The 13310-nt window shown below is 42.5% G+C and overlaps 1 protein-coding gene and 1 pseudogene across 3 annotated transcripts in view; one reads left to right on the top strand and one right to left on the bottom strand.

Annotated features, from left to right (window-relative positions):
- The window catches only part of LOC111868940 (myosin regulatory light chain sqh), a 7186-nt gene extending 2025 nt beyond the window's left edge, over positions 1 to 5161 (bottom strand). The window contains exons 1-3 of one of the 3 annotated variants that reach the window (XM_023860068.1): positions 5055 to 5161; positions 3126 to 3324; positions 2296 to 2525 (exon numbers count right to left, since the gene is read on the bottom strand). In XM_023860068.1, coding sequence (XP_023715836.1) covers positions 2296 to 2525; positions 3126 to 3315 — 420 coding nt within the window. In that variant the 5' untranslated portion in view covers positions 3316 to 3324; positions 5055 to 5161. Of the gene's footprint in view, positions 1 to 2295; positions 2526 to 3125; positions 3325 to 4097; positions 4369 to 4990 lie in introns of those variants that run through there. The other 2 variants (XM_023860067.2, XM_023860066.2) reach the window with 2 other exon arrangements.
- LOC111868939 lies at positions 593 to 1589 on the top strand (annotated as a pseudogene).
- Positions 5162 to 13310: the final 8149 nt, after the last annotated feature.

Genomic DNA, 13310 nt, shown 5'->3' with positions numbered 1-13310 from the left:
CAATGCTTAAAACTTTCCTTTTCATTGCCATGTTTTCGCTACTGCACTTCTCTGGGTTTAGGCAGGAACACTATAGGGTAAGTAGACAATGTGAGGTCCTGTTAGACGAGATTCTAGGAAAGGAATGCAGTTAACAACCTGCCGGGTCCTCTTGCACTATTCACACAGTCCCACCCCATACCCTTGTTTTCGCATAAAACCCACGCTCCTCTTGCAACCAGCGGTCGTATTCTTCCAGGACATTCACGTCAGCAAGTAGAGAAAGTGAGGGTGGGCAGACATATCGAACTTTCCCACGATATCAGAGAAATTCAGGAATGAAAATGACGTTACATACAAGATTGACACATTTGTGCATGTCGTACTAAGCAAGGTATAAAAAGAGTTGCTTTATGAGGAATTAGTTCGTACCATTGAATATTTGATGCAATATACAAGGTGTCGCAGAAACCGGTGTTGCTATAACCAAGTTTTACTGTATATCAATTTCATTCCTGAGCTGAAAGAAGCGCAAAGTACCTAAGCCATCGAACTGCAGTATAATATGTCAGGTCAATAAGCTCGGAATCACATTTACGAGTACTCACTGGAAAATTAGTTCAATTAGTGCATTTCTGCACAATTCTTTCGTGGGCCATAGTTTGGAGACCCTTGCTCTAAATTACAGTACACTATGACATACCACACTGCACACTAAACTGTAACCGAGAAGAAGCTATGCTACCGCTGGTATAGCTCTCAGGGTCTTTGGCATACTCAAACCCCCTCACCACAATAAGGTGGAGACTCAACAACACACAACACAACAAGAAACAAAGTCGTACTAATAACAAGAAAACTATATAACCAACCAAGAGGAGCCATAACCATCTTAATGGCCCTATACCTACTAATAACACTAATTGCAGCACTAAAAATTACTCATGTACCAAAGGCCCCTATGACGAGAGAAGTAAAATGAACAAACCCATACGAACAACCCACCCACTAATCAAAATAGCCAACGGAGCGTTATTCGACCTACCTACTTCAACCAACATTAGAACATGATCAAACTTCGGCTCCCTACTAGGGGTCTGCCTAGTCGCACAAATTGCCACAGGGCTATTCCTCGCCATACACTACTGCCCCAACACAGAGTAGCACACATTTGTCGAGATGTAAACTATGGTTGAATCCTATGAACCATGCACGCCAACGGGGCATCAATATTCATCTGCATCTACCTACACATCGGACGAAACAAATACTACGGATCACATAAGCTAGTCCACACCTGATCAATCAGAGTGCTAATTCTATTCGCAACAATAGCAACGGCCTTTCTAGGATATGCACTACAAGGACAAACATCCTCTTGGGGAGCAACAGTAATTACAAACCCACTATCAGCAGTCCCTTACGTCGGCCCAACCCTAGTTCAATGAGTATGGGGCGGGTTCGCAGTAGACAACGCCACACTAACACGATTCTTTGCCCTCCACTTCCTCATACCATTCGTAATCGCAGAGCTACTAACAGTACACCTGCTCAGTTTCTAACAGATGTGAGTACCAAGAATTAATTCAATAATTTTCCTGGGGAGTAAAGCGCTGTCGGCGTGTAAGGCTGACAACCTCGTCATCTGTAAGCTGTCTAGAAAATGTGGGAACCTCAATGTCTCAGAACCCTATGGGCCACCTCGGCCAGTTACAGGGATAGCTTTACTTTATAAGCACATCTCATGGGTATTATAGCATACTGTATTACAAGCTGGAAATTATGCTACAGTATCTACAGCCATTGCTATGCAACGACCAATGGATAGGCTAATATACGAGGCTGTTTCTGGACAGTGGTTTAGTTAATATATTCCAGTTGCTAAGCAGCTGCAACAGCTGGACAACAACAACAGAAACAGGGTATTTTCTATGCCACCTGCACCAAGATGTTATTAACAAGACAGTTTGAAGTACTGAGTTCAGTTGCTGGATACCTGCCAGACAGTAACGACACGAGTGCAGGAAACTGAAGAATTTACCATTAGAAGCTGTTGCTGAAGAACATATGCTGGAGACACACTTAGCATGCAGGGATTTGTAAAATGTGGAGATCAGCGTAATTACTTGTAGCTCCAAGTTGTCAATAAATCGAGCCACCAACCCAAACCCCATCTAAAGTCCCTCCTAAACATGTGACAATACTTTCAAGTGGTGACAGGTACTTATGTCAACACAGGCTCTTCTGGAGCTGCTGAAATGACAAACTACAGCAAAATTTCTCAATAATATATATATATATATATATATATCACACCTCCTCATCAGTGAATCTGTCACCCATGGATGTCAGTAGCTCTCGCAATCTCTCCTCATTGATCACGCCTTTATTTTCTTCGTCAAAGCAACCAAAAGCATTTTTGATGACATCCTCAGGATCAGTGCCTTGCAGTCGCTCCCCAAAAAGCGTAAGGAACATGGTGAAGTTGATAGGGCCTGGCGCTTCGTTCATCATCCCCTCCAAATATTCGTCTGTTGGGTTCTTTCCTGGAGGGGCAGAAAAAAAAACACACAGATATGACAAACTGTAAATAGATACAAATCTTGTCTCGAAAGTTGTGAATAACCAGACCTTACATACTTACTCATTGAGCTGAGCCCTTCTGGAGGAGCCGCAAATTCTGCAGCTATTCAAGAATTTCCCAGCATTTTATGGAACCCGAAGGTTCATTACCATGTTCACAAGAGCCCTCCACTGGTCCCTATCCTGAGCCAGATCAATCCAATCTGATCCAATCCATACCATCCCATCCTGTCTCTCGAAGATCCATTCTAACATTGTCCACCCACCTACGCCTTGGTCTTCCTTGTGGAACCAGACCTAATACACTAAATTAACCATTTAAAGGACTGAGGCAACTGTATGTCCCACATGCTTTGAGTTCTGGAATTGCAGTGTGCTTTCTGTAAAGTAGGAACTGAATTTTTGATATCTAAATAATACTTAGATGAACTGTGAAGTTCTCACTGAGGCAGATACTACACAGCATCACATCCAAGAATACCAGGATCACAATGTTTCCTTGTCACATACATGTGGGGGGGGGGGCCTCTGCAAGGGCTGCTGCCACATACAGAACTACTTACCCAGAGATGCCAACATATCATGCAGATCTTCCTTGTCCACAAATCCATCTCTGTTCTGATCTATCATATTAAAAGCTTCCTTAAATTCCTGTATCTGAGCCTGATCAAACATTGCAAACACATTGGAGGTGGCACGCTGCGCACGTTTCTTGGTGGTAGTGCGGCGACTGGTTGTCTTCCGAGATGCCATTTCGTGTTTCTACAGTGAATAACAAATATCACAGTTCACACCTTTTGGAACATCAGGGTAATTTTCATTATCAGTGATTGCGCTCCCAGTTTACTACAAAACTACTCTACATTCTATGTAAATTATTTCCATATACTAACAATGCAACAACTAGCAACTTGGGTACACGACACAAACAAGCATAATTACAGACAATACACTGGTAATTACATAATACAAAAATAAATTAATGTGAATATCACTTTATATAGCAAATTCATCATTATTCTTGACATGTATGTGAGGCATAAACAACAGTTCTACACAGATTTTTCATCCAGTTCTAATGTCGCTTACATCATAATCTATGAACACTGCAATCTGTATTTTAAATTCTTTGTTCTAAATTGTTTCCCTAGCTCATACTGTGGCTGTATAATCATACTGTAAAAATAAAAATACACTCGCATCTGTCATCATTTCATCCACTGAACGTGAGACAAAATTAGTGGTCCATATCCTATTACATCTACCAACCACATATTATACACAACGTGCATAAGATTCTGTGTCACCCTACCAGCACTAGGACTTCACAATACCACTTCAAGTGTAATAAAGATCCACTTTCCGTACGTTTTTACCTTAAGCCAACCATCGCAATTCGTTACAATCACACCCACTAATACTGCATCCAGTATTCTACCACGAACAAATATAATCTACTACATGAATGTAATCTATATACGCAGTATATGAGATATTATGTGAATTTACTGTTATAAATAAACGCAACTTTTTACCTGAGAACTTAAAATTTTATCACAACGTAACAAACCGTTCCATATATTGTGACTCAGACAACACCACACCCGGAGATTAAGTGCTGCACTCTGTGAATATAGAAATGGGGTCACTGTACTAACATATTTTATGTGACAAAAATCGCATATCACATATTCCGTACTTGTAAACTATTCGTTTTCAGTCATTATAATAAATAGCGAGTAGTTTTACTCTTCACAAACAGTTTGTTTTAACATTACACAGAGCTGGATGCTTGTAGTGCCAGCTGTACAAAAGAAATGTAACACGTTTCATGCCTCCCCACCTCCGTCAAGCATGTCTATATATGGACAACACCTTCCTTCGCCTTATATGGTTGCGTTGTGAACACACTGCAATGAGAGCAGAGAAAATTTCAGATTGTCCGATCAATTTGCAACATTTCATCTGCTTCATGAGTGCCGAAAATGGATTGTATGACCGCATGCGTAACTGCGGAAAACCATTGGTGTTTCTGTTTATAAAATTCAGTGTTAACAAGATCGTTGCTACGTTTGAGTTTCTTCATGCCGTTCTTCTTCCCCTTGCAGTTTTCACACCCGGGGAATTGATTGTTGCAATATGGTGGCCTAACACCTGGAATAAATCTATGGAAGATGTGTCATGCCTAGGGTCAACCTTGTGGAAAAAAGAAACATGTTCGAGTTGGTAGCCATACTTCACAATAGACGGTATTATACCCCATAAAACCGTAATGTAAACAGTCGTGTTGAACAGGTTGTCCCATTTCCTTTCGTTTCTATAGTAAGAGCTAATATAGTAATAACCTTCACGAAATTACCAGTACATTAATGTAATTACTATTGTCACACACTGCCTTACATGGAACTAATCATATGAAGAAACTCACGTGAAAGACAGATATTCTAAGTAACCACAGTTTTAAAAACACATCCGGCTGTTTATGTTAGTACCTAATATTTAAGCCTTCCCACGTCTTTCCCGCAAAATTCCATTACTAGAACACTCCCACCACTCGGCCTGGCCCCTCCTAGCGCCTGAAACGGCCCGCTACGTACATTCAGCGCTGAACAATTTCAAGCATCCCTCTGCCATCTGGTGACTGAAAGGTTTCAATTTCTCAGCCGCGAAGCCCGCGAAAGAATGCCGCAAATATGACGTAAATACATTCTAGCAACATTCTAATGATGGCGCAGCAATCTATGTCACCAAGTGATAATGACGTAACCATCGTGGCGAAAACGGAGACCAACACAACTACGTTCGTTGGGTCGTAGTCGTCGTAGTGGCCCACAAGTGCAGTCATCTTCTAAAGGTTCGCGTACTACATACGATGAATAGTTCCGGTCTCTCCTTCTCAGTGGGTATATTGATCCACTTCTTTAGAACGACAAGCACAGGTAAAGCATATTAACAAATTAAAAGCAAAATTATCATTTTGATACATTCCTACTATCTCTATAGCAAATATTCTTGACCTAATTAAGATACTCTCGCCGCTGTAAAAATAACTGACCAACGTTTAGCCTCCTTAATATTAGAAATTGAACAAACTAACTTCATGAAGCTGAGCCCTTCTTGAGAAGCCGCCAGTTGTGCAGCCACTCAAGAACTTCCCAACATTATAGGGAACATTATTAGGTTCTTTGCCGTGTTCACAATAGTCTTCCACTGATTCCTATTCAGAGCCAGATCAATCCAGTCCATACCACCCCATCATATCTCTCTAAAATGAATTTTAATATTATCCTCCCACACACGCCTTTGTCTTCCTAGGGGTCTCTTTCCTTCTGGCTTTCCCACCAATATCTAATATGCATGTGACCACCTAACCTGCTGTGACTTGATAAATCTAATTACACTTGGTGAAGAGTACAACTTATGAAGATTGTGCAGTTTTCTCCAACCTCCCATCACGTCATCTCTCATTGGTCCAAATATACTCCTCAGCACCCTGTTCTCAAACACCCTTAGCCAATGTTCCTCATTTAATGTTAAAAACCAAGTTTCACACCCTTACACACACAGGCAAAATTATAGTTTTTTATATTCTAATTTTTATGTTTTTAGGCAGCAGATGAGAAGACAGAACCTTTTTTCTAGACTGAATGGTAGTGAGCATTACCAAAATTCAGTCCCTTCTTAATTTTATTCTGATACAGTTTTGATTTGTCACTGTCAATCACAAATATTTGAGCTCTTCCACATTTTCAAAACATCTGTTACCTATCTTTATGTCATGATTTTGCCCTGCATTGTGGAAATGAGACAGCAACATATAGTTAGTTTTCTCTGTGTTTGCTTCTAAAACACACTCCTTACTAGTGTCAAATTTTCTCTGTTTTCTTTATGGTATATATGAGGGGTGAGCCATAGAAACCGGCCCTCCCACTGCGACCTTCAATGATCTATTGTGCTTCCCCTTTTTTATGGTATTTGTATCATCACCCAGTAGATTCAAATAATCAGCATAGCCCAATAGCTGATGTGTGATATTTCATCTGAGTCCCACTTGGTTTTTCTGGACCATTTTAATGGCATATTCTAAAGCAAAGTTGAGAAACAATTGCAATAAAACATCTCCTTGTTTAAGACCATTTTGGATAGGAAAATTATCAGACAAATATTTACCTATACAGACTTTAATATATGTTTTGTGTAAACACATTCTAATCAAGACTAACTACTTTCATGGCTACCTCAAACTGTATCAGAATACTGTACAATACTTCCCTCCTAACTGAATCATAGGCTTTCTTGAAGTCTATGAACAGCTGTTGAACTGTCTCATTGTACTCCAATTTTTTCTGCTGTATCTGATGAATGCAAAAGCTCTGATCTCTAGTTGATCTGTTATGTCAAAACCCACACTGATGATCCACAATAATTTCTTTCATATATGGACTTAACCTTGAGAGAAATATTAGATAAAATTTTGTATTCAGTTGATAGCAGCGATATCCCATGATAATTACTACAGTCAGTTTTGTTGCCCTGTTTGTGAACTGGTACAATAATAGACTCCTTCCACTGATCAGATAATTCTTCCTTGTTCCAAATAGAATTAATGAGTTTATGGATCTCAGACCACAATATTTCACCTCCTGCTTTCACCTTTCACCTCTTAGTATTATGTATGACATCCTGTCACTAACAAATGTTACCCTTGCAACTGCTGACATGATTGTCTTTTGTACAAAAAAACCTGTGCCTAATTCCTGAATCTCATTCCCCTTTCCAGAGAAAAACGTATATTCGCCTGCTGGTTTGGCGACACCCCTGTCCCATTTGACCTCCTGTACTCCCACTAAATCTAACCTATATTTTAATATTTCGTTTGCAACTGTCATGAGCGAAGCTGCCTTGCGCAGACTTCTTACATTCCAAGCACCAAATCCCATATTCATTTTCTTAAGCTTAGTTCATTTATCCAAAGAATCCGTCGAGGCCCAAAGCCATTTCAGACAGTTTGTAACATGCTTATTTCTTACGATGAGGAGTCGTTAGCCCCACGCATAACCTTCAAGTTGGAGGACCACCCCTTGTCGGTGTCCAGGACTGCTTATTCAACATATAAGCAGCTATCCTCCATCTGCAACCTGAGGAAGAGCCATGCCATGGTGACAATGGACCCACCTTACATGGATTAAAAATCCAAATGAAAAAAATATTTTTGTCTGTAAACTTATGAGAAATGTGTAATAAAATTTAGATGCCAAACCTCGCAGGAAGAGACATCTTACGACTCAAGAGCACATGCTAGGATAGTAATAAATTTGTTGGATTTGAAATTCTCATAGCTTTGCTTGCTTGACTTTTTCTTTGAACCCTGAAGATGGGACCAATACGGTCCTCCGAAACGGTCAAATTATACCGGACTACACGGCATTAAATCTTGCAAGACAGGGTTTCGGCCGGATTTGACTGAGCATGGATGTGGTTCACTGAGGGGCTCCGTGAATACGCTAATGGAACCACTGATCATGAGGGCGGCCATTTCTTCACGGTCTGAGCGACTATTAGCTGCTCACCACAGTTCACTCATACATCTCCATCGGAAATATATTGCATTCCTGGGATGACAGTTAAACGCAAAATAATTCACAGACACGCTGCTCGTGAACTACCACTTCGGTTCCCGCTACTGGCTTCCTAGTAGCCCCAGGGGACGAGTCTGGGGTTAGCTGCGCTGAAGCTAATGTCGAACCGTGGGGGGGTGCACGAGCAGGCATTCAATCTTACGTTACTGTCGTTGTCGGGGAATGGGTTCGGTTACTTAAAATATATCCCAGTGAGGCGAGGTCTAGACATAAATAAGAATTGTGACTTTTTGAGAATCTTTTGCATTCTACCCACGTTCTGCCTTCTGCGGAAGGGGTACACATGCGCTAAGCGTTTCCCGAAAAGGAACTTTTCTTGTCAGAAACAAAAGGCAAACTTCACAGGCAAAGCTCGCTCAGTACTGCTAATAGGATGGGAACACGTCTTGCGGGCCAACATACACGTACCCCTGTACCACCGACGAAAACTGTAAATACATTTGTTTTGAGTGCAGAATATGAACCTCGCTGTCACTCTTCTAATACGTATGGCTACCAAAATATGAAAGGTAGAGCTATCCGTGTAACAGACCGTGAAGGCTCATACAGGTGTGAGACGTCGAGGCTCCCATATTATCTAGAAAATTGGTTCACAGATGGCGGTGATTTTGTCAGTGTTATGCGTCGGCCGCCCTTTACCCCCAGGAAGATTCCTGGTACTCATTTCTGTTAGAGGCTGAGTCGACTCCAGGGCCACAGTTGAAATACGAATTCGTTTGTTGTCCTTGAGACGACAATCTCAAAACACGAGTTATGCAAATGCAATGGGAACTCCCCGGGTTCCCGGGTTTCAGTGATTACTGTCTTCCGGAATGTCACGCCGCGTAGACTGATATATCGTTACCGACGTTTCGGAGCAATGTACAGTCTCCATCTTCAGCATTCAGAGTATGTTATGCTCCTTGACATGTACGCGAATCCTGATAACTGGTTTACTTGAGAGCCCTTCGGCTACACGACTTGTGTTGGGTCGGAAGTTACTTTGATTCATCTATTTAAAATCACTCATAAATCTAACTCAAGACTGAGGAAAAGAGTGACATTTCTCAGAACATTCTGTGTCCGGCCGGGTTTCGAGTCAGAGACCTTCAGGATGAGACCGTATGAGTAAGACGCTTGCAGCTAACAGTATGCTGCTGCAATTCCGGGAATTAAATTGTCGCACTTTCTATATTATTTGTTACAGAAGTTCAATTTCCAAAATTGTCTCTTTACTGTTCCGAATTTTACGGCTTCTAGTCCCAGCCCTGCTTTCCTTATACACCCCATTTATATTTTATTTCCTTATCTCTTATTTAACGACGCCGTTAGTAGCTCCGATGATGCGCCGTCTAATAACAGGCTGATTAATATATAATGAACTAGAAAGGGTGTGGTAGGAAGCGGTGGCGGTCTAATTTGAGAGACCACACTATTGCGGCGTGAGCCGGGGTAGCTCAGTCGGTATAGCTACGGACTACGGGCTGGACAGCAGGGGTTAGACTCCCGGCAGGAGTAAGAGATCTCTCTTCTCCGAAGCGTCCAGACCGGCTCAGGGGCCCACACAGCCTCCTATCCAATGCGTACCGAGGGCTCTTTCTCAAGAAGTAGGGCGGCCGGGGTGTGAAACTGACCATACCTTTCTATCTAATGCCGAGGCCAAGAAAATGTTGGAGTTAAATATCCACTTACGCATACGTCTTAATGGAGTGGCTGAGTAAGACAGTGAAGAACTTCACGAGAGGGGCCTCTTTCCGGGAGCGGCAGCTTGTGCAGAAAGCAGTGCTGACTGCCCTTGCACACCCATGACGCTGACGGAACTTGCAATTAGCGGTTGGGCCTAAGATGAGCTCGGGTTCAATACGCGTACATTTCGGTGGGGCGCGCAGCCCGCGGCTCGGTCACGTGTGTGAACTGATGGCATGGGCAAAGCGCGCCTGCTAACTCCGCAGGGCGCAAAATTTGGGGGCCTACATTCTCACGGGAAGCAGGCAGAAGAAACCTGGAACTCGGGAACCGTCCCGACACTCATCTGAAGACGAGGGAAACCCAAGGAGACCTGTGTCGGGGGGGGGGAATGAGAGACATTGAATTTAAGGGGGCAAGATAAATATTTTCATTCTCCGGTTTTTAAGGTTCCCAGGAAGCGCCCGGTCGTCCTTGTATGTTTGAGAGAGGGTAAAACTCTGGGAAGTGAACAGTTTTAGGATGTGGACATTGTTACGAGCAGAGGACAGAAGTTGAACCGGGGCTTCACTGCATATGTTGGAATTACGTAACATTCGTACTTATGTTGGAAGGGCTACACTGGGGCGAAATTTCTGATGTTACCACTGTGAGGGCTGCATGGCGAAGGTAGCAGATGCATTTCTGGCAACTTTTCCTTGCGATCCCGGTATTAAACTGAAATAAAATTTTCGGATAAACTATAGACGAAACTGAACGAAGCCCAATAAGCCGTTACTTGCTATTGACCCTTAATGTAATTTAACCAATCTCCTTTTATCAGCACCCATTCTCACTGCTCATCTCTCTCTACAATGAAACCGACATCAAGGCAACACAGTGCGCCGACAGATCAATGCACGTGCAGGTTGCAGGTAGTGCATTTCTGTCCGTAAGTCTCTCTGTCGTCAGGTGCCGTTATTTTTATGAAAAATTCTTGAAGACACTTACAGGAATTTGCATTTTGCATCCCTGGACCCTGAATATTATGACTGGATTGCGACTACGTATTTTAGTGCAACCAAATGTTTACTCCCCCCGTATTCCCAAAACTTGCGGTAATTACAATCTTGTCACGTCTGCATCTGGTGCCCTTTCCTTAGTAATAACATTTAATTAGAACTGGGGCTTGACCCATTTACCCTCACAAGCCACGTGTCACGTACGATACCGTTTGGGCAATTCAACTAGAGGCTTGGCGCCCTCCGTGGGCCCAGTGCCCCTGTGCACAGCCCGTCAGTACGGCACAAATGTGAGCGTGTTGCTCTTTAAGACAGTGCATTGGAATCACATGTTGTGTGCCTTAGTAACTTCCGTCAACACAAGGCACTAAGCACGTGCTCACGTATATGTTCGTGTACTTCGCTGCATGTGGATTCTCTGACGTCAGTGTCCAGAGCAATGGTCTTCATCGTGGGGTTCGCGTACCCCCTGGGGTACGCGAACACATCTTACAGGGCATATAGAATTATAATTCTTCCCCGACTTGAGGCTCTGACGTGCCAGAAACAAGCTCACTCGTCTCATTAACAGGTCAGAACCACAATAATAATAATTAATAAAATATTTAATTATAAAATTTTGCTTTGCTAAAATACCTTTGTTCCTTTATTAATTTTTATATGATAGGCAATAATACATTTGTTATGTAATAAATTGATTCTCCCTTTTCTCATTTGAAACTTATTATTTAATACATTATTTTGGATTTAATTTATTTTAGTTGAAAATTATGCACTGTGTGTAAATTGAATTATACGCCAAGAAATTTGGGGGCACGAAGTTGGAGAGAAATTATATCTGGGGGCACGCCAACAAAAAAGTTGAATACCACTCGTCTGGAGCATACATCATCGGATGCTAGGAGAAGTGATGATGCATTGGACAAGCATTTGGATGGAAGCGGCCGTGACCCACTAAAGGAAATATCGGGCAATTTGCCTGGATGGACCGAGGAAAACCACAATAAGCCTCAATTAGGATATCGGCGTCTCGCCCGAAATCCGAGTCGAACACCTCCAAGTCTACAGCGTTACCGCTACGCTAAGCCACTCAGTAAGTCTACTACAAAGAAGATTCTCTGTCTCTTTGTTTGTTTGTTCTCTATACAGTTCTACACCACTGAACTAATTTCGACCAAATTTGGCATGATGGGAGAGGACTTCTCCGGAGAGGTACCACATACTTAAGGACCCAATTTGTTTTAATTTAAGTTTCCAAAAACAATTTTGGAAACCTCAAAAAATAGGGGGTTCTTACTGCTCGAAAACCATTCGTCCTAGTGTATTGCGGGTTTGGGGGTCCCATAGACCTGATAAAAACAGTAAACAGGCTTAGTTGCCCTGTGTGTCTGACCGCTGTTGTGTTCCTGATATTAAATTTTTAATTTTCAAAAAATAAACGGAAATATTTATTTCACATGTTGAATTACAATTGACGTTACACTGGTTATGTTTGTAATGGGTACGTTAATTAATGTACAATTCCCTAACTAACACCATTAACACCGATATTAATAGACCAAGCAACGCAGAGTGGATAGCCAATATTTTACGGAACTGGTTGCGCGTATAAGCGAGAGAGGTCGCCGACAACACGGGTAACACCACCAACACTGCGAGTGGACTTTATGTGACGGACGGAAAGACTTGAAACAGAAACTCGAATCCGTCTACCCCTTCTCTTCCTCACTCCCTTCTGCGCCTGCCTCTCCATTTTTTCTTTGGTCTTCCCATACCCCTGTGTCCTTTCAGTTCATAACATGGGACGTGAATGGTTAGCTTCACGCCCCGGCCGATTTACCGATGCGAAAACAGACCCCTACACCGATTGGGTAGGGGATGGGTGGTCCTAAGAACCGTTCTGGAAGCTGTGGACAAGGGAAGATGTGCCCCCGTCGGGAATCGAACTAGTTACTATACTTACTGAGCTATTAGACTCGTGTCTGTGAGTATACTAAGCTACCCAAATGATTATTTTATAATGAAATAAATACTGGGAACTGCTGCAATGGCGACCTGCGAAGTTCATGTTGACACAAGATTCGAAAATCTCGTCATTAATGGGGAAAGTTAAGTTTCTCCCGACGGGATGTGAAAGTTTCACTGCCCATTTACTGGCGTTAGGACCAAGTTAAGAACTCGTAAACTCTGCCCCCACCCACACCCCTTCCCATGTACAAACAGGGCGGCTGGCTGCAGCGTTCGGGTCAGCCAATGGCATTTGTTAACCCTAATCGGGTCAGCATTCACCCTCTTAATTTTATTATCTCTTCCTGTTTATCACGCGCCGAATCGAAATGGAAGCTGATGTAAGACAGGGACGGCGGAATTGTGAGGCATCAGCACTGCCTGAAACACGAACAGCACAGGGACGGCGGAACTGTGAGGCATCAGCACTGCCTGA

Source organism: Cryptotermes secundus, unplaced genomic scaffold (genome assembly GCF_002891405.2).
Source record: "Cryptotermes secundus unplaced genomic scaffold, Csec_1.0 scaffold976, whole genome shotgun sequence".
Taxonomy (NCBI): Eukaryota; Metazoa; Arthropoda; class Insecta; order Blattodea; family Kalotermitidae; genus Cryptotermes; species Cryptotermes secundus.
Note: the sequence above shows the minus strand (reverse complement) of the source record. Positions and strands in the feature narration are given on the sequence as shown.